At 50.1% G+C, this 27,212-nt stretch overlaps 1 protein-coding gene across 5 annotated transcripts in view; it reads right to left on the reverse strand.

Annotated features, from left to right (window-relative positions):
* The window catches only part of BOC (BOC cell adhesion associated, oncogene regulated), a 70,385-nt gene that overhangs the window by 7,347 nt on the left and 35,826 nt on the right, over positions 1 to 27,212 (reverse strand). For 4 of the 5 annotated variants that reach the window (XM_032348733.1, XM_032348751.1, XM_032348761.1 and 1 more), the window contains 9 exons: positions 26,824 to 27,102; positions 10,958 to 11,104; positions 8,949 to 9,092; positions 7,202 to 7,495; positions 6,560 to 6,832; positions 4,813 to 5,120; positions 1,384 to 1,546; positions 869 to 979; positions 155 to 361 (listed from right to left, as the gene is read on the reverse strand). In XM_032348733.1, the coding sequence (XP_032204624.1) occupies positions 155 to 361; positions 869 to 979; positions 1,384 to 1,546; positions 4,813 to 5,120; positions 6,560 to 6,832; positions 7,202 to 7,495; positions 8,949 to 9,092; positions 10,958 to 11,104; positions 26,824 to 27,102 (1,926 nt within the window). The remainder of the gene's footprint in view (positions 1 to 154; positions 362 to 868; positions 980 to 1,383; positions 1,547 to 4,812; positions 5,121 to 6,559; positions 6,833 to 7,201; positions 7,496 to 8,948; positions 9,093 to 10,957; positions 11,105 to 26,823; positions 27,103 to 27,212) is intronic. The other variant, XM_032348743.1, reaches the window with a different exon arrangement.

Consider the following 27,212-nt stretch of genomic DNA (forward strand, 5'->3'; position numbering starts at 1 on the left):
GGTTTGTAGGATGGAGGGGACACTACTAAGGGCATCCACATAAGCAAGATGGCAGATGGCAGACCAGCAGAAAGAAGAGCCTCCAAAGTTCCAGCTGTCCTCCGAGGGGTCGGGGACGGCTGGGAGACCAGGTGGATAGTGGCCAGACCCCTACCTTTCTCTAGGCCAGTGATCTCCACCGAGAGCCGGGAAGGAGGGATGGCACTGGTGGCCAGAATCCAGTCCCCCACTTTCTTTAGCTTCTTGTACTCCACACGGAAGGACTGGATTGGGAAGCCACCATTCCCGCGGGGAATCCAGGTCACATACACTGATGTCTCAGAGGCCATGGAGATAGTGGGCCTGTCAGGAGCTTCTGGGGCTGGAGAAACCAAGACGTGAGGGATGAAGGAAGCAGAAGGGATACGGTAAGCTGGTTGCATTGCAACTGAACTTGGCCTGTTCCTGACTGGGGCCTATTCTTCCCCCATTCCTCTCCCTCTGGTGGTCCTATCCGGTCTTCCAGAACCACCCGGGTCACCTTCTCCCAGAAGAAGCCCTTAAGCCAGGGTCCCTAGAACCATGCTTCTGCAGTGTCAGACTGCGGAGGGCCCAGAGTCTGTGGCTGTCTCCTCTGTGCTGCCTGGACCCACAAGGTTAGCATTTCCCCCACCCACATGTCAGACTACCATGTTTTACTTGAAAAACTCCAATCTATGTTTTCTTTATAGGGTTGGCTGGGGAGATGCCAGGAAAATATCGTAAGGCTTCCCAGACCCACAGAACAAGACCCCATTCCACCTGCAGCAATGAGCCTTCTAAGGCAGTGGACCTGGTTCCAGTTCTGACTCCTGCTCCCTCCCGCCCCTCTGAGCTGCTGGGGGCTTACGAGAGAGGCGGCCATGGTCTGGCTGGCTGCTGCTCTGGGGGCTGGCTCCAGGGTCATCTCTCTGGATCTGTTGCTCCTTGCTGGCCATGATTTCAGGTTTGGGCCGCCGTCCTGGATGGAGATGGATTGAAACCAGCAGGTGGGGGAGGATATATTGGGTCTCCCTTTCCAGAGAGTTCTTTCAGCTGGGGGGCAGCGGGGGAAGGCAGGGTGTCTAACCATCCTGGTACTACATTTGGCCCCTGTGTGTGTGTGTGTGTGTGTGTGTGTGTGTGTGTACATGTGTGTTCTGGCTGGGGAGGGTGGGCAGTGGTCAGAGAGACCAGCTGGCAGGTCTTCTGATGAGACACAGGACCTCAACCTGGGCTCATAAACCATAGGGAAGCAACAGCTGAAAGGAAGGTAAAGTTCAAGGTGAATAACTGGGTCAAGGTGAGCGGGACTTCCATCCTGGGCCTCACAAGATTTGCTCAGGCCCACAAAACCCCAAGCTGGGGGCAATGTTTGCTCCTTACCAGTTCGGAAGGTGACCATGGCTGTCTGGCCTTCGCCTGCACAGTTGTAAGCTGCCATCTCCACTTCGTACAAGCTACCAGGGTCGAGTCTGGTGAGGGTCAGGCGGTGCTGGCTGGCCGCTATGCTGGAGACAGTCCAGTTGTCGGAGGAGTTTGTGACCTGCTGGAGAAGGTAGCTGGTATCAGAACCGGCATCTCAGCCCAGAGCTGCTGGTGGCTGAGGTTTGCGGAAAAAGCAGAATGGAGTCCAACAGGGCAGGAGGAAAAGAAGGCCAGTGGGCCTGGGTTGGGGAGGGTAGTGTTGCCAAGAGCAGACAGGTCCTGCCGACCCTGGGACTTCCCTCCTCACTGGGACAGTGAAATAGGCTCCATGATCCTTCATCTAACCATCCCGCCAAAGAAAATTCTGTGCAGAGGGTCGAAAGGCCTCCTGCTGCTGAAAATTTCTCCAAAGACCTCCTCTCTATATATCTGAAAACCTACACATTTAACTTTTTCTCCTCGCTCTACTTAAACCAAATAAACACAGTCCCTTCAGTTTATATTCTGGGGGGATGATTAGGAGGATAAAAGCAGCACCAGTAGAAGGACTCTGAGTTGCTGAGTGCTTACTGTGTGCTCAGCATGGAAGCAAGGACTTCACAGCCCCTATGAAGAGCTTTCGTGACAAAAGCCCAAGAGACAGGTGCTAGTTTTGTTCCTGCTTCACAAATGCTAAGGCTTGGAGAGAAGAGTAATTTGCCTAGAACTACATTGCTAGTGAGCGCAAAAATCATGACTTTACTACAGAGGAAACGTTCATAACTATATGTAACTCATCCTAGAAAGAAAGTCTGGGAGACAGAAAATCTTGGGTTTAAATTCTGATTGTGTCTCTAAATTCAACTGTGTAACCCTGAGCCAGTTTCCTAACCTCTTTGATCCTTAAGGTTTTTATTTCTAAAAGGAGTCAAATAAAAGCTCTTGGCTTCCTCTGAAGATTAAACGAGATGACGTACATAAAGTGTCAGGCACTGAACCTGGCACACAATAGGTTCCCGGCGAGGCCTGACCCCTTCTCCAGACTCGCCCCACATCCTCCGCTTGGTGGGCTGCAGCCATTTGGATCCTCCTCTTTCTGCTCCTGCCCTCACACCTTATGTTGTGCTTAAAGACTGCAGATGAATTGTAACTATTATGAATTAATCTTTAATGGCCCCAAATTTCTAGCCCTTTAAAGAAAAAAGTCCAGGCTTTCTCCCTGACAAGCGATGCCAAGAGGCTGCTTCATCTCCCTATCCCACCTTCCAGGACAAAAGGCTTAACTGTCAACAGTGCAGAACTCACACAGTCTGCTGGGACCTGAAGCTGTGGTTTGCTCAAGAATTAAACAGCTGGTAGGAAATTCTGCTTATCCCTAAGCAGAATATTCCGAACTAGAACAAAACCTACTATTCAAGGGACAGGGATGGTCTGGCTTCATTTATGTCAGACTTCCAAGATTTGTTCCAAGGGGAGAAGTTTTTACAAACTGAGAACCCTCAGTGGTACTGGAAACCCAGACACAGTAGCCTGGGCTCTGCAGATGCGGCAGGAAGTAAAACTGGCTTCATGAAAAGTGAAAATGAGCTGAGTGATTCCCAGTTTCCTGCAAGAGAATGGGCTGTAAACACAACCCAAACACTGGTTTTTCATTTCAAAATCCTTTCTTGTGTGACGATCCGTAAGACCTGCAAGTCCCTTGAGAAACGCATGGCTTGCAAGACATAATGTCTCTCTTGGCTGTGTCTACTGAGCAGCCCCCAGTGCCCCACAGGCCGGAGTCTAACTGAAGCCAGACCCAGCGGGGGCACGGACCTCTCACAGTCCTGGACCCCTTTCTCCCTCGGCCCTCCCAGTGCTGGCCTCACACTGCTACTGGGCTTGAAACAAAACTAAGAAACAGCACGGTCATTAGTCACTGTCACACGCACATGGGGTGAATGCGGCCTCGGCCTGGCATTTCCGGATCACCACGCGTGGCCTTTGCCAGCCTGCCTCTTGGTGAAGCCGTTTCATGGCCACCTATTGGCCTGAAAAATAGGATTCTTGTTCTCATTGCTGGTTCTTGTCTCCTGAGGATCGTGAGCATTTGGCCTGCCCTGATCTCTTTGTACAGCTCTGAGATGGAGGTGTCTAGTTACAGGGGAAACAAGGATTAGGGCCAGCCCTGCCCCATAACCTGGGCAGAACAATGCAGCTTTTTGTAAAAAATACATTCATGCCCTTTGCTGGCTGGCTGTGAAGAGGCCCACAGGCGAGTGTCAGTGAGAGAATGGGCCCCCAACCCCCACCTAGGAGGCAGTTTTGCCTCGGTATCTTTCCACCAAGCCAGAGTCAGTGTGTCTTTGGACGTGTCCTGAGCTGAGGTCATAGAGGGAAAGAACAGAAGGTGAGGGGCTGGCGGGATCCAGAACAGGGGAAAACCCCACTGCATAGCCAACACACCCCACCACACAGGGCTGGGTTCATTTTTTGGTTTTGGTGGGGAAGAACAGTTGATAAATACTTTTAGTATATAAGATATGGTGCCTATATCAAATAACATTTAAAAAATCCATTTAAGAACAATAATTTTCTACTGTCTAGTGGTCTTAGAAAAAGCAGCACACATCTGGGATGAACTGAAATGCTCATCTAGGACATTTCTTAAAGGAAATCTCATGTCCTTCTCCCCTGTGGGGTAACATCAGGTGAGCCCATAGCCCCGTCCCATCTCACAGGACACTGTGTCAAAGATGGTGGCCTAGCCAGCTGTCCCCACACCCTGCCAGAGCCAGGAGTCCCCTCCGTGCTAGCTCCCAAAACACCCAGCTAGATAGGCCTCTGTCTGTCAAGGAGAAACAGCTGAGGTCTGAGCAACATCATGGCTTGAGCTCTGACGCCGGCTTGTCAGAGCCGAGCCATGAGGAATCCTGAAACTGAGGGGCTATTTTAGAGCCTGCAGAGAAAAAGCTCGCTCACAAATATTTGTTTTCCTGGCCCTTGAGCAAGCTTGCCATGTGGAGTTCCTGCAGGGATGTGCCCAGTGGAGCTTCCTTTGGTTAAAAAAAAAACAAAAACATCATCAAGGACAAATGACAGAGGGAAGGGGGAGGGCAGGTGATGGTGAACAGGGAGACTGTTAACTCTCGCCCAGGAGGAGAAGCTGGTGGTGGTAACTTCTGGGAAACCAGCGCACAGAGAACCTGAAGGAGCATGCATGACTTTTCCTGGGCCTCTTAGGGTCCCACATGCCTCAGCTCACAAGTGCCTTCCTGGGGGGTGGTAGGAAAGTGCAGTGACGGAAGACAGAAGGTCAAGATCAGCAGCGGGGACTGCCAGTCCAGGCCGCAGGAACTCAAGGGAGATGGCCAGCAGGCAGAAGGCCCTGCCCGGTCTGAGAGGTCTGCATAATGCCAGGCACCATACCTTGCGGTGCTTCACCACGTAGTAGAGGATCGGCGCCCGGCCGCCACCCTCGTGCCGTGGCCGCCACACCAGCTCGTATGAGTCCGTCTTGGAGGTCCGGGGTGAGCTGAGGATGATGGGTGCCTCGGCAGGAGCCACCTGCCCCTTCTCCCCGGGGCATGGTGGGGAAGCTGGCTGCTCTGAGGTCGGGGGCTTTGGGAGCCCTGGGTGCCCCCTTAGCATCTGGTCAGGGCTTCCAGGTCTGGAGGGTAACATGGAAGGGGTGGCACTGTCCAGCTTAGCATCCCGCCATGGCCTCAGGGTTGTACCTGGAGGACCAAGAAGGAAAGAGAAGGGAAGAAAGGGGATGTTGGTTTCCCCGGTCATGGGCTGAACTGTTGTCCCCAGGGAGAAGACAGAAGTGAAAACCTGCAGGGCCAGGAAGAGCCCCCAGCTCAGAGCCTAAGGTGACCATCAGCCCACTCCACACACAGCTGGGTTCTGTGGGAAGAGCGGGGACTGTATCACTGCCCAGCCAAGAGAGATGGGCTGCCTGGTGCCCTGGCCCAGGCTTCTTGCCATGGCCTGGGGTAGCCCTGCCGGCTCCTGTGGGATGCTGTGCCCCGCTCCTTACGCCTACGCTGGGGTGGGGGACATGAGCCTTCCCTGTGGGGACTTAGCACCATGCAGCCTTTCCCTACTCCACCGCAGCAGCCTGGCATGCGAAGTGGGAAGCCGACTGTAACCCCCCTCTGAGAATCCAAGAGGCCAGGAGAGCAACACCTCCTTCAGGAGGCAGCTGCAGAATCTGCTAATGTGAGTTTGCCCTTTACCCGACCTCCTGAACCACAGAAGGTGGCATCTGATCGTGTGGATTCAGCATTGTTTGTGATCATATTTTTCTCAAATTATTTCCTTGGTGAATTTGGTCTCCTCCACGAAGAAGCTGTATATTTGTTATGTTCCTCTGCATCCCCTACCTCCAATGTTTAGTCCAGTGCTGAGTGCATAAGAAACCGCTCAGGCAGCACAGGTGCCAATTGAAATCAATCAAGCTGAAAAGGACAGATTTGCTTTTCTTTACTCTAGATCCCTGTTTGTTAAACTGGATGTCATGGAACGCTAGGGACCCACAGACTCCACAAAATAAAAAGCATTTTAAAAATTATAACAGTAGGGGTGCCTGGGTGGCTCAGTGGGTTAAGCCTCCACCTTTGGCTCAGGTCATAATCTCAAGAGTCCTGGGATTGGCAGGGAGCCTGCTTCCCCCCCCTCTCTCTGCCTACTTGTGATCTCTGTCAAATAAATAAAATCTAAAAAAAAAAAATAATAAAAAAAAAAAAACAGTAAAGGGGCACATGGGTGGCTCAGCTGGTTGAGTGTCCAACTCTTGGTTTTGGCTCAGGTCATGATCTTGGGGCCCTGGGATCGAGCCCCGAGTGGGGCTCTGTGCTCAATGAGGAGCCTGCTTGGGATGATTTCCCTCTTCCTCCCCCTCTGCCCCTCCCTTGCTCATGTGTGGTCACTCTCCCTTTCTCTCAAACAAATAAAAAAAAAAAAAAACCTTTAAAAAAATACAATGGTAAAATTAATCACTTTCACAAGTGAAAATGTACACTTCTGACTTTAAAGTTAATGTAAATTTGAACTTACAACTAAAAGCCACTTTTATCTATTTTATATACTGGAGTTCTAAGTTGGACTTCAGTTGAGGGAAGAGCCCTGTGAATGTACAACTGAGATCTCCAGCCTTCTGGGCTGCACTCACCTGGCCTGGCGGTCCTCAGCTGGACCACGGCATGGGCGCTCCCAACTTCATTCTCAGCCATGCACTGGTAGACGCCTTCATCCTCGGGCCCTACGCTGACCACTCGCAGGGCCCTGCGGGACAGTCGGAGGCGCTGGCTGGAGGCGAGGGGCACGGCATTCCTCAGCCACAGCACAGAGGGCGGGGGGTTCCCACGCACCTCACAGGTGAGCTTGGCACTCTGGCCCCACGGGATCACAAGCTGGGACAGCTCCATGGTGACCTCAGGGGGTTCTGCCAGGAAACCAGAGCAGGGGTAAGAAAGGCTGAGGTCTTCCCATCTGGGACCGGACAGGCTGGGGAGGGATCCGTAGTCAGGAATGGGTCCCTCCTTCCCCGTGACTGTCGGTAGAGGGAAGGAAAGTCTCCCGTGTCTCTTCTGTCAGTCACGACAGGAAAGAACTAGAGAGGGATGCCAAGCCTGTAGCCTAGTCCCTGGGGTCCAAGCATCCCCAACTCCCTCTGTCCTCCTCCACTACTCACTGGGCATGGGATCTCTCACAAGCCCTGACCCTGTCTGAACCTTGGGGTTGGGAGCACCTAGAAAGACCACACCACCCATAGCGAAGGCCAAAGAGAAGAAAGTCTGCAGGAGACACTCACCGAATACCTGGACATTATAGAGGATGACCGCCGCACCAGGCTCCCCAACCCCGTTGTCGGCCATGCAGCGGTAAGTCCCCGAGTCCTCCTCACTGGTGGCATCGATGAGAAGGTTGCTTAGCAGGAAGCGTGTCTTGTTGTAGGCGGCGACACTGGAACCATCCTTGGCCCAGGTGACCCGTGGGGGTGGGATCCCACTGGCCACACACTCCAGGATCAGACTCTGGCCCTTGGTGACGATGATGGTCTGGGCCTCGGGGGGGTAAATGATGCGAGCAGCCTCGGCAGTGGAGCCTGGAGGGGCCGGGAGGTGAAGGGCAGCCTGTGGGACCAGGACTCAGTGCAGAGGACCACCCCCCTGCCCCGCCTCAGGTGGCCAGGCCCCAGAAGGCAGACCCAGACGGCATGCACTTGGAATCAAAGAACTCTTCAGGGGCTTAGGACCTACATCAAGAGAAGCCACTGACGGCGTTCCCCTGCTCCTTGGTTCCTTTATCAAAAACAAGGCCCTCCTTCTGCAGAGAGCTATTGTGAGAGATGAGCTAATAGACTGGAAGAGCAGCACGGACACAACGTGTGTAAGAATGACCATGCACGTTGGCACAGAAAAAGACGAGGAGGCGGGCAGAGAGTGCAGGTGACTTTTTCTGCTTGCACTCAGCAAGTGCACCCCAAGTCGGAGGGTGAGCTAGAAGACAAGGAGCCACAGTACCCCCCACACTCCTCAGAGGTCTCGGTGCTCCTCATCCCTCACTGTGAGCACCTCATGGAGCTGAACAGGACCTACTGTTTAAAGACACCATTTCTGTCCTTAGCTGTACAGTGGTCCAAGTCCCCACGGCACATCAGCTACCGGCTCGGCCGCTCAGCTAAGGGAGGAGTGATCCTTTGCCAGGCCTGGGGGAGAAGCGGCACTTGCCCTCCAGTGGCCCCTACCCCCACGTTGGTCTGTGTGATTCTGCTTTAGGTGTCAAGCAGGGGCAGATCCGGGTTTTATAAGACCCGAGACTTACACAGCTTGGGGGGCCCTTTAGGAACCAGAATGCCCAATTACACAGACAAAATCCTATGACGGAGGGACTGCTGAGGTTTGAGTTCATTAGCTACACAGTACATCTGCCTCTGGTGTTGCCTCTAAAACCCGACTCCATGAAGACATCCCTCCGCTGAATCAGCAGGAAGCCCAGAAAAGTGCCTGCCCCCAGGAAATGCTCGGCAAAGGCAGATGCTGTTTTCATACAACTGGGGGAACGTGTGGGCCTCCGTGGACTGTCACCAGAGGGAGGTGATGGGCACACCTCAGGGGCGCAGGCAGTGAAGGCTCGGCCTGGCCTTGCACCAGACAGGCCCTGTGGCCTCACACTGGCACAGGCGCATCATCATCTTTCCTACGCACGCGCTGTCAGCTGCTGACAACCGGGCTGTCTGGCCCCAGCTGCCACGACCCGACAGATCCCCACTCTGGAAGTCTCATGGTGAAGAGCTCCCAGTTGGTGGGAGAAAGGGACCAGCAAGCGCAGCTACCTCTGGAGCTAGGCAGGGGACATGTGCCGCTAGAGGGGAGAGGACGCTCACTGCATCTGAGTCCTGGATGCCCCACTGGCCTGAGCCTCACAGCTCCCACCGCCACCTCAGAGAACACAGATTTTGAGCATGGCCTGTGCCCCGCTCCCCGAATCCCCTCCCGTCTCAGCCTGACCAGCCTCTCAGCCCCTTCCATCAGTGAGACAACCCCCCTGCCCCTTACGGCGCACGCGGAGCCTGTCACTGGAGCCTGAGGTTTTCACTTCCTGGGTCACTGGGTTGTAGGCAGCACACTTATACATTCCCTCATCCTCCTGGCTCGCATTCACAATCTGGAGGTTTCCCGACGGCATGATCAGGTAGTTATCTGAGAAAAGGGCAAGGTGAAGGGGACATGGGGTGAGTTAGGACTAGAATACTGCAGCCAGTAGTTTCCAGTGGGCAGGCAGGGCAAGAACCATAAGCCGTACACCTGAATTCCAATAAGCCCAAACTGAAGATACTATTCACCCCTGTAAAACCTCCGATCAAGGGGGACAGAAATGCCAGAGAATGAAACTAGCCAATCAGCCGAAAAACTGGCTCGTTAACGTCTCCCGAGTTAGTACCTAGGTCTATGAAAGAACATTTTATACTTTCAAGGGAGTAAGGTGGAAAAGAAGCAAGATTTGGGGTCTGCCACAGCTGGGCTTAAGCTTTGGATCTGTCATGCACAGTGTGATTTTGGACAAGCTGATTAACCTCTCAAACCCTGTCTCCTCATATGTAAAATGGTGTAGTATGTGTCGCCTCAGAGTCACCGTAAGGATTGAGGGGCCCCTGCTGTACACCTGGGAGAGGAGATAATCACTCCTGCAAGCCATGAAGAAGGAGGGAAATAAATTTAGAATTTCCCATGAGTCTCCGTCAGGGTCACGTCACTGAGCCACCTTGCCACTGCATTTCTGTAACCAGGGAGGAGTATTCTAACTCCCAAGCACCACCACCGCCATGAAGGTCACTGAAACCCTTCTGCATCACTGGTTTGCTAGACTTTGTCTGCTTCGGGACCAGGGGTGCCATGGGGACAGGGCCCCGCAGATGTGTTTTGCTTCTTTTAACAGGAGCAGATTCATGGCTTCTGGATACCTCAGCGACTGGGATGGTGTTCAGCTTCCTGGTAGGCAAAGTACCAGCCATCAGTGCAGAGCCTTCTGGTGGCTTGGCCTGCCCCGGGGGTCCTAGTGTCTCCAAAATCTAGGTTCACTGAGCCTGGTGCCTGCCCAGCACTGGGCCACCCCAGGTATGCACAGCTCAGTTAATGCCTGAAGAGTGGGAAAAACCCGACCCGTGTGGGGTGGAAGCTGTGTATAGCCAACCTCCTGCTGGGGATGGTGGAGATTAATGCTCTATTTCTCTCAGTCTCTGGTTATCTCTGAGTGGCAGATTAGGGGTTTTACCCTTTCAAAAATATTACTTTCTGTATTTTTTATAGTGAACATATATATTCCTCACAGGAACACAGGGACATATATTCCTTTCTAAATCAGAAAAACTTAGCGAATGGAAATATTGAAGTGTCTAGAGGATATTCTAAAAGGAATACATTTTGAACTGCAGGTTCAGTTAAGCAGGATCTACTTGGCCTTGAGTGAAGGATCAACTACGGGAAGAAGCTGTCTTCATCTTGAGAGACATCCCCTCTCCTCACTGTCATTCTGTGGACCACAGCTTGGCCTCTCCTAGCCCAGCTGTCACGTACCCTGTGGCCTGAGCAGGAAGCTAGGACAGCTGAGACAGCCGCATTACTAGGAAGATGGGGAGGGAAAAACCCCAAGTCCCACCAGAAAGCTTCCTCTGCTGTGTGGGAAAGAACTCCATCTCCCACTGGGGCAACACTGCAGCCCCATGGATGGCTGGGTTCGTGAGGCCACCTCGCTGTGTGTGCCTGGTGGCAGGGAGCACACACACGAGGAACTCTGTGCTGACAGCCTTGGTCAAATGGTGACAGCTCAGTGACATCTTCCAGAGCCTCAAAGGATGAAGAAATTCCTCTCAACAGGGCAGAAGACCTCCATTATGGAAACCATTCCCTTTAGGAGCCTACAGGGCTAACCAACAAGGCAGAAGACAGCTGACCAGCCTGAGGAGAGGCCTGAGGGGATGTTGATGGGAGCTGGGGAAGCAGTAACCAGAGGTGGTCAGATTCCCCACACCCAGCCTCTGCCTCTGGGCTCCTCCTTGCTCACTTACCTCTTGATGCCTCCAGCCACTCCTGCTTGACGCTGTACCGGACCTGGGCTTTCGGGTGGCTCTCAGGAAGGTGGCAGGCAATGACTGCTGTGTTCCCCTCATCCACTTCAATCACGTGCTGCACGTCCAACTTGAAGTCCTGGAGATCTGTGGAGAGAAGGGAAGGTGCCAACTGGGCCTCGATGGAGGGGAGAGACAAAGCACTGTTTCAGGGTGGGTGGATGCCTTGGTGTCTTCAGTCACAATAAGCAGCTACAGGAGCCTCACCCCCGAGGGCTTTCCAGGAGTGTCCAAGTCCTTCCTCTAGCCTTCTGTTGTCTCTAAGAGTTTACAGGATGGAATGTGTGGCCTCCATCATTGCATGAGAGTTCAACTTGGTTTATACACATAAGCTGGACAGTGGGTACATGGGTGGAGAGATCCTTCAGGAGATGCCCATGACACAGACTGGCTCTTCTCTTACACTGAGACACGGCGACAAGTTGGCCAGGCCCATTGTCCCTACCGAACCTGGCAGGAGATGGGTCAATGATCAAATCCTAAATGCCCGGGCACAGCTCAGCCAATGAAGACTAAAGGGAATGACGGAAGAATCTCTTCTTTCCAGTGCAGTCAAGTTCCCTGGTTCTTCTTTAACATCCTTGTAAAGGAAGGCTGGGCTTCCCAGGAGCTGTACTCTCAGTCATGGCTAATCCTTTCTTGGGGCTGGGGGTGGGGGATCTGGGGATGGTCTGAGGGCTTTCTAAGGCAAAGATGGATCTCCACGGTGTAGCTAACGGCAGTGGACTATGGGAGGGCTGAGAGTCCTAACACTAGGCTGTGGTGTCGGACAGTAGAGTGGCCATCCCTTCCGACTTGGTGTGGTGGCAAAACTGGGATCTAAGCCGGTAGAGGATGGCAATCCATCTGTTTTCCCAAATAATCCAACAGTTCAAACAACAAAACTCTCATTGTATGAGCCAAATCACTGACGTCGCCTGTGCAAAAAAAGTCCCAAACTTGTTTTTCAGGACTGTGGTTGAATTCAAGAGAAGAAATAAAATGAAACGGGGATAAAATAAGAAAGATGAGAATTTTTACCCAGATACTCCCTCATAAAGGTATTTAGAAAGTCCTCGAGGCACCCTCTCTGAATGTTGACCATACCACATTCTGCTCAGCTCCTGAGAACGAATGCCGTCAGAGCTTTTACTGCAATTGTGCTGCAAGACTCCACCTGCCTGTGTTGTTTCCCGGGAGACCCAGAGAGGGCAAGAAGGCGACAGGAGCAGGCAGGAGTCAGGTTTCTCATAGAAGGTAGGAGGTGATTACCAAAAAAACCCGGCAGTGACCACAGGAGAGCCCAGGGATCAAGGCACACAGTGAGGTCAGAAGGTTTCCTACTTAATGGAACTTTCCAGCTTTTAGACAAACCATGCCAGGATAGCAAAGTCCTTTTGTTTCTTTGAAAGGATCACTGTCCCTCTGATTATAGTATTTGAGTGTGAACTTATTAGGGGCAGGCACCGTCTTGTTTATATATGTGTCCTCTGAGCCTAACCCAGGGCCTGGTCTAAGCACATGCTCAGTCAATGCTGAACAACCGAATGAAGGACTATCCTGAAAGTTGGGACTCTCAAATCAGGTACAAGATGCCCCTTTATGTTGCCTATGAACTCAAATTTCCTGGTTGTGTTTCATCTACACTGCAGGCTCAAGGACAGAGGTCTAGCACAACATATTTTCTACGAAACTTTTATCTAAGCATGGTTATTATGAAAATCGACTGCTGCTTGAGAGGTTACCTCTGGAGTCACAGAGAGATGTGAATTAGCTGTGATGAAGGTAGAGTCGGAAATACATGCTGTTCACGAGTGGCACGGCAAAAACAGACAGACTGACCCATTCGTTTCTATCTCCCTCTTTTACTTTTGCTTTCTGAGCTGAGCAAGTGATATGTAGGGGCCCAGGGGAGATCTCCCTTATGGATTCCTTCCTTTGGGTGGGTATAGAGCCTTCCGGGCTTTTAAAGAGTTATCTCGTCATTGTTTAACTTTGTATGTGGGATCATCTGACTCCAGCTGAATTGTGAATTCCTAGGGGGCAGCCTATTCCATGCCCCAACCCCAAGGCCCACTGCACAGTATTCAGGACGCAGCATATGCTCTGTAAATCTCTGCCGAATGAATGCACAACTGGGAAGTTTGAGGCCAAGGCCAGCTTCCTGGGAGTGCACTCTGTGCAGCGTGGAAGGCGCCAGTGCTCACTTCAACGCTCTGCTATCACCCTCTTCAAATCCTTCGTGTCTGAGCAAAAGACTCCACATTTTCAATTTGAATTAGACCCCCCAAATTATGGCATCTGGTCCTGACTGTGCTTTTCAGCCAAGACAGCGGATGTGTTTCTCCTCAGAGAGGAAGGAGATACGAACTATGGGAGAGGGTGGACGGCCTGCGCAGTGTGTTCTGGCTAAATATTGCTAACTGCCTTTCAAAAGCAATGCACTTAAACAATGCAAAGGCCTGAATTCTCCTCTGCTCAGTGTGTGCCGTACCTGCCAAGTCAGGAGGCTCCCCACAAAGCGAGCCGTGAGGAACTGTCCTCTCAGGGGCATCTGGAAAATTCCCGTCACTGAGAAGTACTCTCATCCACAGTCCTATAAATCTGAAACTACTCCACCAAGATTTTGAGGTTGGGGTTTTGTTTTTTTTGTTTTTTGTTTTTTCCCTCCTCTGCTTTATTTCAGTCCAAGGAAATTTGCCTCAAGCAAAGATATACTTAAACCTAACAGATCATTTAACAAGAAAGAAAGGAGTTTGGCACCAGAAAGCCATCTCCATGTTAATGGCCCAGTCTCTTGCCCCACTGTAATTGAGAGCTTACCCAGGCACAAGGCACATACTCCTCCGTGCACCCACCTCACCGACCCCCCACCACAAAACACAGCCGCCGCCCCCCCCCCCCGCCCCGCTCCTCTTGGCTCCTTCTGCACCCTCTGACAACTGCTAAGTTGGAGACAGAAAGCTGTGCAGTGGGAGAGGCAAAAAGTTGGGCACCGGTCAACCATGTGGCCAGACGGCCCCTCTGTTCTGATGCCAACATGTGCACAACAGCCCGTGTGGGCAGGACCGAGGACACCCCAGCTGGGCATCCTCCTGGCAGGCCTGCCTTCCTGGCTTCAAAACAAATAAGCAGTACTTGGGTCCTTGGCCCTGTCCCCTCCCTATTCCTCCTGAGCTTCAGCCTTAGCTGGTGCTTCACTGGAAAAACACATCCAGTTTGGCTGCTGGAGCAGAAGTGGAGTCTCACTAAGGGATCAAAGGCAGAGGAACAAAGTGATGATGGATCTGAAAATCAGAGCACCCCCTCTCTAGTGTTTTTAGGCAGGAAGGAGACTGGGGAGGGAGTGGGCTGGAGATGTGTGATCACTCATGGCCTAATCAGCCACCAGATGAGGCAGATGCAGAGCTCTAGCGGGCTGCCAGTGAAGGAAACCAGCCTGTTCCCAGGCCCCTTTGTCTGCCAAGCCGGGTTCCTGACCAGTCCCCAGGCTGCTCTGGGCTCCACACTGGGCCTAGAGGGCAGGCCCTTCAATTCCAAATGGGGTTAACAGGCCGCCCTGCAGAATGATGGATAGGGTCTCAGGGGGAAGTGGTTTGACAGGACACCTGCCCTTGCCTGTGGGCTGGTGTGTTTGAGAAGTCCATTAGAGGAATGTTTTTGCTGCTTTAATCCTCTTGCCTTCCCCCAGAGCCCTCTCGTGCATCCTCTCTGTGAATTCTTCCAGCTATTTTATTAATATGTCTGCACTAATCAAGTGTTACTAGGCCCACTCTTGTCTCTCAGCTCTCAACAGGCCAGACACCCTGGTCTTTGGGGCCATCTCCCGGTTTAGAGGGTCTCTGTTTGCTTTCTAACAAAGTTCAAATAGTTTGGGCTGCATACACAACCCTGCCCAGTTCCTTCCTTCTAAGTCCTCCATTTCTTAACCTAAGATGTATCCTGATACGTGATTTCCACAGAACCCTTGGATACACCGATGGCAGGGATTCGTTCAGACACAAATTGTGTGATGGGCTCCGGGTTTCCCCTTCACATTTAGAGGGTACGGCAGGCGCCTGCCTTCCGGGCCAAGGGAAAACGGGGAGGAAAACAAGAACTGGGAGAAGCCTGTGGGTGCGGCTGCCATCACCAGGGTCACATGACAGACTACACATGACAGGCAAGTTTAACAGCAAGCCCCTTTGAATTTCTTCTCATCTTGTAGCTCAGATCCCTCCTTCAGCTCAGCAGAGCTATGAATTCAATGACAGTATTTGGTATATGTTCTAGAATTCCCATGACACAAAACTGTCAATCTTAATTGCAGTCTCCTCCCCCCAACTGTTCTAGAATTTACACATCCAGTTACGGGGTGCGTCGCACCATAGCAGAACGTCCCCTGGGGTAATCCAGAGGCAGATGCAGAGCTCTAGCTGGCTGCCAGTGAAGGAAACCAGCCTGTTCCCAGGCCCCTTTGTCTGCCAAGCCAGGTTCCTGACCAGTCCCCAGGCTGTTCTGGGCTCCACACTGGGCCTAGAGGGCAGTGTGGAGCGTTCAGTAAATTTGTGTAGATTTCAAAGCGTTTCCTCATTGGCCCTCCCCTCCCTGAGACCTCTCTTAGGCTGCAAGTCAAAGTTCCGTTAAGTAAGAAGTCAGGTAAGACGGTGCCTTTTGGCTGGAAGCTGCATGGCATCACCCACATCCCCATTTCCATGAACTCAGCTGAACACTTAAAAAAAAAAGTCATATTCTACCCATCAGGCATTTCTTAAGTATAGTCAGGCCCATCCCACCCTCTTGCCTGAAGACAAGCCTGTACTCATCTGCTGAGGTCTGGGTGGGTTCCACCAGATTGTGGGGGCACCGCATGGGGCTGCCTTGGCAATGTTGTCAGCATGGCTCAGTAGCCTTTGGGCCGCTGGCAAGTTTCTGGACAGATCATTCTACTCCCGAACTTTCATGGCCTCCAGGCCTCAATTGTCCTTGCGGTGGCTTGCTGCGTCTATGGCGAACGTCACAAAGCACAGAAAGACTTCACCCTAATGTAGTCCTCCTCAGTGACATGCTGACCCTGTGGCCCTTCCCTGACCCTTGAAGACACTAGAAGATGGCAAAGGTTCAAGGGAAGTAAAATGGAGAGGTGTGTCTGGCGGAGCCCGCAGCTCACTGCTCTCCAGGATGGACTTGGAGGTAGAGTTTGAGAGGGTGATGGGTCCCAAGCATTGCCTCCCTGTGTGGGCTTCACTGATGTGCACTCACAACACTATTCTCGACCTCCAAGTTACCTGAGGACCTATGTCTTGACAGGATCCCAAAGGTCAGTCCTCTGAAATAAAGGGCTCTACCAGGGGCAAACCACGGCAATCAGCTCAGAAGCAGATGAGGCCAGAAAGCCTGGCACCCAGTAGGGATGGGGTTCACTGTGGCATGGGCAGGTATCTCGGAAGCCACGCAGTCTGGGTAGTGATTAAGCATTTTGCAAGTCTGTAGCCATATTACACAGACCACTGAAACCAAACTGAACTGCAGCCCACAAGGCTGAGCAAAATGGGTCTACCCCGTAGTAGATATCTGGCACATAATCATCCTACCAGACATCACTGACTCACTCATTCAGCCAGGAGCTACAGAACCGTCTAGTTTGTCAGGCACTGCAGAAGAGATCATGAATACAAAAATACAGTTTCTAACCTCAGGGATGGTTACTCTGATAGAGGAGACAGGTACAAACAACACACAAGGCAGCATATGATAATTTGCAAGAGTAGTACCTGCAAGCTTAGTCCCTACTATCTCTACAACAGCATTCCAGCCTAAATCAGGTCCCCTTGAGCTCTGGAGCAACCCAGAAAGGGCAGAGGGGTTGGCAGAGGCAGTTTTCATCTTCCCTCTGCAGTCCAGGAGAGTGGATAAATATGTTTGTTTTTGTTAGGAGTTTTTTCTTGCCTGTCCAATTGCACAAATAATTTTGGCTCCAAAACTCTCTCCTGAGAGCCATGGAAACATGGCATGAAATTTTTCAAACACACTTTCCAATGAAAGCAAGGCATGCTGTCTCTTATTTAAGTAAAAACAGTTTCCATGGGGGTAAAAAAAAAAAAAAAAAAAAAAAAAAAAAACGCTTGCAGATGCCAAATACATTAGTTGTTTCATCTTGTGTTTCTTTCTTTCCCCTTGAGTTGAGGTGGGGTCTGTACTCAGATTTGAGCCATGGGAGGAAGCCGAGGATGCAGGAGAGACGGAAGAACTAGGAGGATGAGGGCAGAAGATCAAAGCCAAGACCAGAGGTGGGCAGGAGAGGAGAAGGGCATAAAGGGAGGAACATGATAGGAACAAGGGAAAATAAAAAGAACCCAGTTTGCAATGTCATTAAATGATGTGCAATAAACTGGCCTAAGGCTTCAGGAATTTCTTGGCTTAAATCATTAAAAATATTTTTTTTTTAATAAGAGAACAAGAAATGTGATTAATCCTTGAAGACAAGGATGGAAGCCATGTCTCCATGGAGTCTGGCAGCCAGATGAACAGAGATGTCTGCAGGCCATCTCATCTATCTGACTTCAGTGCTGCGATGAGGTAGGCCTGGTTAGCAGAACTTGGGAGTTTCTTTTGGACTCAATGAAGGAATGAAATGGTTTGAAAAATACACTTAAGAGAAGGAAAAAAAAAAAGATTTACTTGCCAGCAACCCACATCATACATATTTCTCTGATCAACCAAATATAAACTACAAACTTAGTAATGGGAAAATTAATGTGAATCCTGGAGGTCTAGGATCCTGAGAGCCAGAGTTAGATCCTGGCAGAGTCTTTGGCAGGCTGGTGGCCTGTACGGGAAGAGGGAGGGGAGAGAAAACGGAGGCCAACACACTCAGCAGGATGGAGAGGAGAGCCCCAGCATGGTTCTTACATGCAGAACCCTGGGTGGGAGGCACGGGCACTGTCCAAAGGCCAGCAGGGCCCAAAGTAGCTCCACTTTTTCTGCCCACCTGGGCACTACATATTCCTGGGAATACCTGGGAACTACATATTCCCACAAGCAGTGGTGGCTACTGATGCAAGCTGCCCAGCACCTCTGAGAGCGTCCCATGAAGTGTCTGATAGAATGCCGAGCCTCATCCACTGGCATCTCCCTTTGAAGTTTCCAGTTTCCCCCAAACATCTCAATTCCTTTTAAACAGCCCTTTAGGCTTTGACATCCATCAATTTTTCTAAACCCTCCCCGAATCTCTTTGTATCTTCAACCTGTTTATATCCTAAGTCCTTGCTTCATCCTTTTTAATTCCCTTAAGCCTCTTCATAGATCAGGGTTTGGAGAAGAAACTGCTTGCCTTTTGCATGCCCCTTTTGACCTTCTAGACTTCAGACACATTTTATCTGGGAGTCTTCCTCTTTCTAGACATTCACTGAAGGCCTACTGCATGCCAGGTCCTGTGGGAAGCTGTGTGGTCCCAGAGATGAATGGCAGCAGTCCCTGTACTCCAGGCAAATGAGAGGGCTAGAGAGGGAAACACAGGAAGGCTGAGGAAGCTGGGAAGAGGAGACCCCACTCCAGATGTTGAGGGCATCGAGAAAAGACTCCCGGAGAAGATATTCAAGTCTTAAAAACGGAGAAGGAATTGTTATCCGAAGGGATACAGGCATGTCTAGCAAAGGGAATGCAAAAGATGGTGCTGCAGGCAGGGGGGGCACCATTCCCAAAACAAGGGGAATATGCAAGATGAGATGAGAAAGTGGCAGAGTTTGGTGGGTCTAGAGTGGGAGGTGACGCTGAGAGAGGGGCTTAAGTGCCACGCCGCAGCCTGAGTCCTGTTCTGTGATCCCTAAAGTCTTCATGCGTTTGTAGGTAAAGGAGCACAGTCACTCAACATTAAACATCATTTTCCCTCAGGAAAAAAAAAAAATGCTGTTTTTGCCTCAGCAAATTTTTCCCCCCTTTGCTGACATTTTTGCTCACTATTGAGGGACTGTCTTTATCTTAGATGTGAACACTGACCCACCTGCAGGACAGACTCGCTGTTCTATTGTTCTTGGGGTTATTACCAGGCTCCAGGAAGGGTTGAAAGTCTATGAACAAGGTCAAGGTGGAAATCCCTAAGCTTTTCCACACATAGAAAAGGGGGAGCCAAAGGACTCATCTGCTCTCCTGACTTTTTTATTTTAAAGGAACCATCTTGCATCATGTTCCTTAGAGGGCTCCAGTGATTTCAAGTAAGCTAATTAATGCGTCCCTCACCTTCCTGAGCAAAGTCTGCTCTGGCTCATTGAATTTATAGGTGGTACCTGCTTAACACACTATGAGGTCCTCCCTTCGCTCTTAGATTAGAAGATGGACCTAAGATTTTTACTTAAGCATGTGGCTGTGTGTGCAAAGAACATGCTGAGGAGAGAAGAAGGGTAGGAATTGTAAATGTGTCTTTAGTAGAAGATGCACCGTGGACCTGAGGTCTTCTTTTGGTAAACTGTGACCATCACTCAATAGAGAACTGGAACCCTGGCTGTTTGGGGCAGACGGCTGCTGCGCTGCCATGATGCCCTGACCTGAGCTCACACTACAGCTTTGTCTGGGCACTTGCACCAGGCCTGATGGGGTTAGTGTTGAAGATTTCACCAGAATATCAGGGGAAATTTTTGTGAGGCATGAATTTCTGCCTGTATCCAGTAGAAAGCAGCACTTTGGTTAAGAGGACTTGGTTTAATACTATAAGGTATTTTTTAGTTATTTCCTATTTAGATATTCAAGTTGCTTAGCTCCTTTTGGGTGTAAATGGTCACTAATTTCCTTGTCTAATTGGCAAAGTAAAATAAAACTTACAGAATAAAGCAGCTACATCTCACATTGAGGCTCATTCTCCCTTTCCGACCGTGTCCACCGCCCTATAGAGCTGACTCGATCTTCCCAGCCTGGCAGAATCACCAGCCCAGCCTCCGGCTGTGGGCTCCTTTCCCGTCCTGGGCAAGCTCGGATGTCACCTGTGTTTCCTTTCCTTCCCCAGCTCTTCTTCCTGCCACCACCCACTTGTTGCAAAGCAAAGGGCTTGCACAGGATTCCCTCAGAAGCCTAAGCTAACAACAAATGTTTTCCCAACTTGGAGCGAATGGTTCCTTCTTGTTTAGTCAAGGAGTCACTGGTTGGCTGAAGCAGACTGGCAGAGAGGAGTGGCCCTGGAGAAAACACTCTGAGGTTTCCTTTATTAATCACAGAACATACATTCCCAAAGGGAAAAGAGAAACAAACAGTGAGAAATGGGGGAGAGTTAAGGTAGAATCCGATGGGGTAGCAAAAGAGAGACAATCATCTAGTGGCTTCATTCAGGCTGTCCCTGAACTTACCATGGAATTACCTCACTGTGGAAATCGAGCTCCCTGTGGTTGCATCTGCACCGTTCCAGAAACTGCAATGGGCTTAAATCTAAGGTACACAATGCTAAGAGCAAAATTTAGTTGTTGAAGGTCCTAGAAAGGTATGAGAGAACTCAAGGAATGAGAGAGAAAGATTGTTCCCCACACACTGTTTTAAAGGCTCAACTCCCAAATCTTCCTCTAACCCCTGAAACTGAAATGAATCACTGTTAGCCTGAGCTCCCAGGCAAATCTGTTTCTGTCTCTTTTGGGGATTGACTGGCTTTAGGGCTAACACGTTATGGCAGTCAGCCTTTTCCGTTAGATTAAGAGCTCCTTAAAGGCAAGGGTTAGGTCTTCCTGTGCTCTGCTGGAAACTCGGAACACACCCCCAACTCTCAGGACACCAATCTCCAGAACATTCAAACACTGAACCCAGTGCTGGAGAACAGGTGCTCTGCAGTTTGCTGGGGGGACTCCCAGATCTCCAGCCTGCTGGCTTGCTCGATGAATTCCGGACTCATCAGCCTCCACAATCCTGTCAACCAGTTCTTTAAAATAAATCTATTTCTGCCTTTGTTTCCTTCTCCTTCACACACACACACATAAAATATGTATAAATATATTTATAATATATGTAAATATATATAATATGATAAAATTTTATACTTTTTTTCTTTTTTTAGCGAATTGAAGGTTTGTGGCAATCCTGCATCAAACATGTGTATTAGTGCCATTTTCCCAACAGCATGTGCTCATTTTCTGTGTCACATTTTATTAATGCTCATAATATCTCAAATCTTTTCATCATTATTATATTTGTTATGGTGATCTGTGATCAGTGATTACATCTTGCTGTAGGCTCAGTTGATGGTTAGACCTTTTGAGCAATAAAATATTTTTTAATTAAGGTACAAACTTTTTTTTTAGTCATAATGCTATCGCACACTTAATAGACTGCATGATAGTATAAACGTAACTTTTATATGCACCAGGATACCAAAAAATTCATTTGACTCACGCTCTTGTGAGTCATCTGGAACCAAACTCACGACATCTCCAAGGTGTGCCTGTATGTATAAGCCGTTCTGCTTCTCTGGAGAACTGGACTCCAACACAGATAAAGAAAGCTAGAAATATTTCAGTAAAGACATGGCCACAATGGTCCCTTATGGCTTATTCTGGTTCAGGGTCTGAGCCGAGAAGACCTCCAGGAAGTGTCTGACAGGAACCAGAGGTGGGGGAGCTGAACAGAAAGAAACATGGTTCCTGCATGTGGGGTCCCCCTGCGCTGAGGGCCAGGGGCCACCCTGCCTGCTGGCACAAGCCAACCACTAGCTGGTTAGAAGAATGAGCCATCAGGAGCATCAGTGGCCAGCTCTGTGGCTACAGGGACAACACACAATGCAGTGACATCACAGCCACCCTCCAGTGCAGTGAGGAGGTAGGAATCTGGGCTAGAGCTCACATGTATATGCACTGCTGAGAAATTAATAGGAAATGGGCTAGTTCTCTCTTCCCAATGAGCCAGCCCTGTCTCTTGGCTCTGGCTAGGACTGGAAGCTTTGCCACTGTCTGGACTTGTTCTTCTGAAGGCCGCTCCCAGAATGGGGCTGGGCGGCACAGGGCTGGACGAGGGCCCCAGGGCCTCCCATAGGCAGCCACCAAATGGGTGAATGTATAAAGCCTGGCATTTATAAAAGGCTTCAAAATAGTACTATTTTGAACTATTTCATAATTTGATCCTCAAACACAAACACACACAAACAAAAAATGCACGATACTGATGCTATAATTATCACTTCGCTCATTTCAGTATTGTGGTAACCTGTGGGATTAAGTGACTTGCCCGAAGTCATATCAACTCCTAAGGGCAGAGTCAAAACTTAACCCAAGGTTTTTTTTTTTCTCTTTTCTTTTCAAGTTTCTTTTTTATTCTCCATTATACCAGTTAGTCTCTTCTTTTTATTCATGGGTTAAATGATGTCATCGTCTAACCTTCCTCAGATTTGGAGTCATGGAGACAGCTGCCTAAGAGGAGCTCCTTCCTTTCTTGTCAGTGGCCTCACCTTCTGACATCTGGGGCCAGAGAAAGGATAATTCAAGTGCAGGCCTGGGTCTTAGTGCTTAATGGCCTTGTGGATACAGATCTAGTCTCAATTAAACCAGCATTAGCTTAAGACTTCACTTTAGTTTGAGGACTAAAGTTCCCAGGTACAGAATTACCACCCAGTTACCACTGCTTTATTTCCAACAACAAATGGGACCTAGGGATGATAGGAGAATTGGGAGAATTAAAGAATAAAAAAAAAAAAAGGAAAAAAGCTAAAAATGAAGAATTATGTAGGAGTTCATTAGAGGTAAGGATTATTAGAGGTGAGGACTAGAAAATAGCTTTCACAGCTCTGCTGAATTGTGATTACTTGCTGGGTTGTGTTGAGAACAATTCTAAGGCTGAACCAGAGTATAGAAAAAAGGAATATGGTGTCCATTGGCAATGTTTGCTGTTGGTTCAGGTGCAGAGAGTGGGAACACTGAAGCCATGTAGAGTGGTTGGCCTCCTTGTATAAAGCTTGTAAAAAAAAAAAAAAGGAGAAAGGAAGAAAGGAGATCAAAGTCAAAAGTATTTTGAAAAGCAAGAATTAGATAAGGTGGTCTGAAGTGAGGCATTAGCAGCAAATAAAGTTTAGGTTCAAGAGGAGAAAAGTTCTGCATAAAGGAGAGTGGGATGGACACCTCCACAGGGAGTGAAGACAGCAGTTATCCACACGGGTTTCTGTTCTACTGAAGACCAGAAGCCAATGTCCAGACAGGGGTGAAGTCCAAGCATAACCCCAGCCCCCAGCATCTAAGTCAAAGAGGTCTGGACTAGGAATGTTCTTGTTAGAGGTCTCCTCCATACCCCTGAATCCTCAAGCCAGGTCCAAGCCCCCACCATCAAAAGGCCCCAGTGATCTAGGAGTTCATGAAGACATAGGAGGCAGCACCTTGTTAGGTAGGCCAAACAGTGAGTGCTTTGTCTGAGGATGAACATCTGAATGCACGCGAAAGAGGCCAGAGGAAAAGGAAGCCTTAAGTGCTGAGTGTGGGCGGGTGTGTGTGTGCGCCCGCATGCCACTGCCCAGCCTTGCCTCTAAATGCAGACCATGCCTTGGTAATCCCTTCACCACTCAGCCACCCTCCATCAGCCAACCAGCAAAACACAGCCCCCATTCTGCTCAGGAATGTGCTTTCAGAAACTTAATCTAACTGCTGAGTCTGGGCCAAATCCCCCATGGCATTAGCCCAAAGACAGCACCCCATTCTGCCTCTGCTTCCGCCTTCCCCCTGCCTCCTCCGGGCTGGGCAGGCTGCAGTTCTACTCCATGGCCACAGCTCCTCAGAGCCTGCTCTCATTTCCAGCACTTCTCTGTCCCTCCAGTCAGCTCCAAACATTTCACTTCTGATTCATGTCTCCACGACAAGCCAACAGTTCTTGGCTTTCAAGCAAGATTCACTGGGCTTCCGCACAACCCACTTCTTCTCTCCCTGGGCCTTCTGGGATGCAACCAAACCCTCCCCTTTGTCCTCACTGTCAACTGCAGATCCCTTTAAGTGCCACAGAAAGAAGTGGCCAGGAATTTTTTAAAAATAAAGGTGAAAAACGGTTTCTCCTCATACAGATACACCTTAAAGTAGAAGGAAGGCTCTAACATAAATCTTGTACTCTCCAACTATCCCTTCCTCCAAATAAAACGTTCAGTCTGGCTCCTAATGAGGCCAAATAAATGGTTGTGGAGTTTCCTGAGCCTTCACAGACACGTGCTGACCATCTGCAGACGAGCAACGCTATCCTTTAAAGGCACGAACGCTACTAAAAGGCACATCTTACTTGTAATAATGAACCACTAGAAGTGACCTAATGGCCCACAATCAGTACATATGGTAGATCCACTCAAGGCATGTTCAAGGGCCATTGGTAACTCTGATTCTGCTCTGCTGCAGGCTGTGGGGGACAGATGACTAGGTAAGGGGTTAGGGGGGACCCACTAAAGAGATGGTTACTTGGGGTGGACATAAGAAAAATGCATCGGTTGTTGACTTATTAGTGCACTTTGTGTACTTTACTGGATGCATTTATACTCAACTCTAGAACTCTAGAAAAAGAGAAGTAAATATAGTCATATGGCTAAGGGAAGGTGCTTACCACACAATGCTGAGGGGGAGAGAATATGGACAGAAGCTGTATATTCAGTAGGTCGCTATGACAGTGTAAAAGTATGGGCATGCCCTCAGGCTCAGTGACATGAGTCAGAGAAAGACAGGTACCCCATGATTTCACTTACAGGTAGAATCTAAAAGACAAAACAAAATAAAACCCAGACTCACGGACACAGAATAGAGTCCTGGTTGTCAGAGAGGAAGGGCGGGGGGGGGGAGCGGGGGGGGGGATTAGTGAAGGAGATCAAGTGGTCCAAGCTTCCAGTCATAAAATAAACCATGGGGATATAATGTACAGCACAGGGAATACAATCAGTAAAGGTGACTGTGTGTGGTGACAGATGGTACGTAGGCTTATTGTGGTGACCATGTCACAAGGCACACAAATGTCAAACCATTATCTTGTACACCTGAAACTGATACTGTGTGTCAATTAGATATTTCGATAAAAAAACAAAGTATGGGTATGGATCAAGATTGGAAAGTATCCTCCAAAATGGCAAATGGTGGCTGTGTGACGATGGTGGGCTGAGGGGAAATGTTATTATATATAATATATATAAATTCTGTACTTTTTGTAATGTGATTTTCATTACAATTGGAAAATATAAAAGAGGAATATGATCGTAGGAGTGCAGCTCTGACCTCAGCCCTTCTTGTACGACGAGATGACCCCTCCCAACCCTCAGCCCTCCTCACCTAAGTCTGCCCGTACCCTCCTCCTCACACCCACAAGCACAGGTGGAAGGGAGGGCCCAGCTGGTGGCCCAGGGCCTGCCTCCCTCTGACCATGCACAGCCTACCTCCCAGAGGCCCGGGGCTCAGATTCATGTGCTCATGCTGCCACCAAGGAAAATGGTTCCCACTGTGTGAGGAGGCAGCAAGAGGCAGCCCAGGCTCAGCCTAGTCCATTGGGGGGGTCAGCTGAGGACCCACCCTGCTTTCTCCCTTCTCCGAGAAAAGGGCAGAGCTGCTTGACTACTTCCCAAGAAAACAGCAACAGGGCCGGCAGCCTCTGCCCTGCTCTTCCACAGAGGGATGTCCCTCCAGGGACCTGACAACGGGAGGGCAGGGAGGGGTCTTTTCTCCCCTGCTGGTCTACTTCCTCATCCCCTAATACTTTCCTGCAGGACTCATGCCTTGCACACCCCAGACACCCCAGCCACACTTTAAGGAGCAATGCAGAAGTTTGAGGCTTTAGGCATGACCCGTAACACACATCCCTCAGGAGGGTGATTAGGACAGTGACATAGAAGTCCGAAGCAAGTAGTCAGGGGTAAGGGAACAAGGTCCAAGGAACAAGAGGTCATTCTTAATATTTCCTGGTTGTAGACTCAGCATTTAAGAATGGATATTGGGGCTGCCCCGGAGCCTTCAGAAGTCTATTCCTGGGACGCCTGGGTGGCTCAGTTGGTTAAGCAGCTGCCTTCGTCTCAGGTCATGATCCCGGCATCCTGGGATCGAGTCCCGCATCGGGATCCTTGCTCAGCAGGGAGCCTGCTTCTCCCTCTGCCTCTGCCTGCTATTCTGTCTGCCTGTGCTCGCTCTCTCTCTCTCTGACAAATAAATAAAATCTTAAAAAAAAAAAAAAAGAAGTCTATTCCTTAAATCTTGTCTCCTCTATGTACAATGGGTAGACAATGAGGCAATGTGTGTTTTGCACTGGGGGTACCATAATACACTCAAGTGATAATTAAAAATTAAGAGTACTATCAAGTCTTCACCTGGCATCCTCCTTGGACCAAACCGTACCCCAATCTCATCCTCTTTTCTGTTCATTTTACTCTTGGTCACAGTTTCCTTCTCATTGTGCTCTACTATTTATATATCTGGCATATGGAATACACTTGCCCCTCAAGCAGACAGGAGGCCACATGTGGGATGGGCAGCTCTGCTCAGACTATACATGGCCCTGTAAATGCTCTGACCATAATTGCCCTGAGGATGGGGGATGGAGGACTGGGTGGGGGACAGGGAGCAGCTGGCTCAGTCACACCCATAGCCAGAGGGAAAGCAGAAAGCTGTGGCCTGTAAACAGTTCAACCACGTGGAGTTCCCCTACTTCTAGACACTTACTCCACAGCAGGCCCCTAGTTAGAGAGCAGCTTTGCAGGGGCCCAACGGTCGTCCACCCCTGGGGACTGCTGGCCACCTACTGCTCTCTGGTTTGAAATGTCAAATTGTAAGGCCCCCTCTCACATGAAGACTACTGACAAGGGGGTATGGACGGCCTGGGGGAGAAAGAGAATGGGAGAGAGGAGGAGAGAGGAGCCCCGGGGCTGAGGAGCAAGGAGCAGCACTCACTGGCTAGTGTCACAGTGGCCGGCACGCTGGCCACAGCTCCCGCAGGCATCCGGGCCACACACTGGTACCGTCCCACGGTGCGGTTGCTGAGGGCGGTGATGACGAGGGTCCCACGGCTGATGAGGATGCCCAGAGCATCATCTGAGCCATTCAGCTCCTTCCCATTCAGGCGCCAGGTGGTGTTCATCCATGGGGGTTCCACAACACAGCCGAGGATCACGGTTCCTCCGAGCTTCTGGACCGTGGAAGAAGGCTCGACAGTGACCTGAGGAACCTGGTCTGGAGGAAGAATAGGGACAGAGCCATGAATGAACATCCCCACGAAGCCAGTAACATGACCTTTTCAGAAGCATAGCACCCAGGTCCCTTTCCAAGCTAAGCAACCTGGG

Source organism: Mustela erminea, chromosome 1 (assembly GCF_009829155.1).
Source record: "Mustela erminea isolate mMusErm1 chromosome 1, mMusErm1.Pri, whole genome shotgun sequence".
Taxonomy (NCBI): domain Eukaryota; kingdom Metazoa; phylum Chordata; class Mammalia; order Carnivora; family Mustelidae; genus Mustela; species Mustela erminea.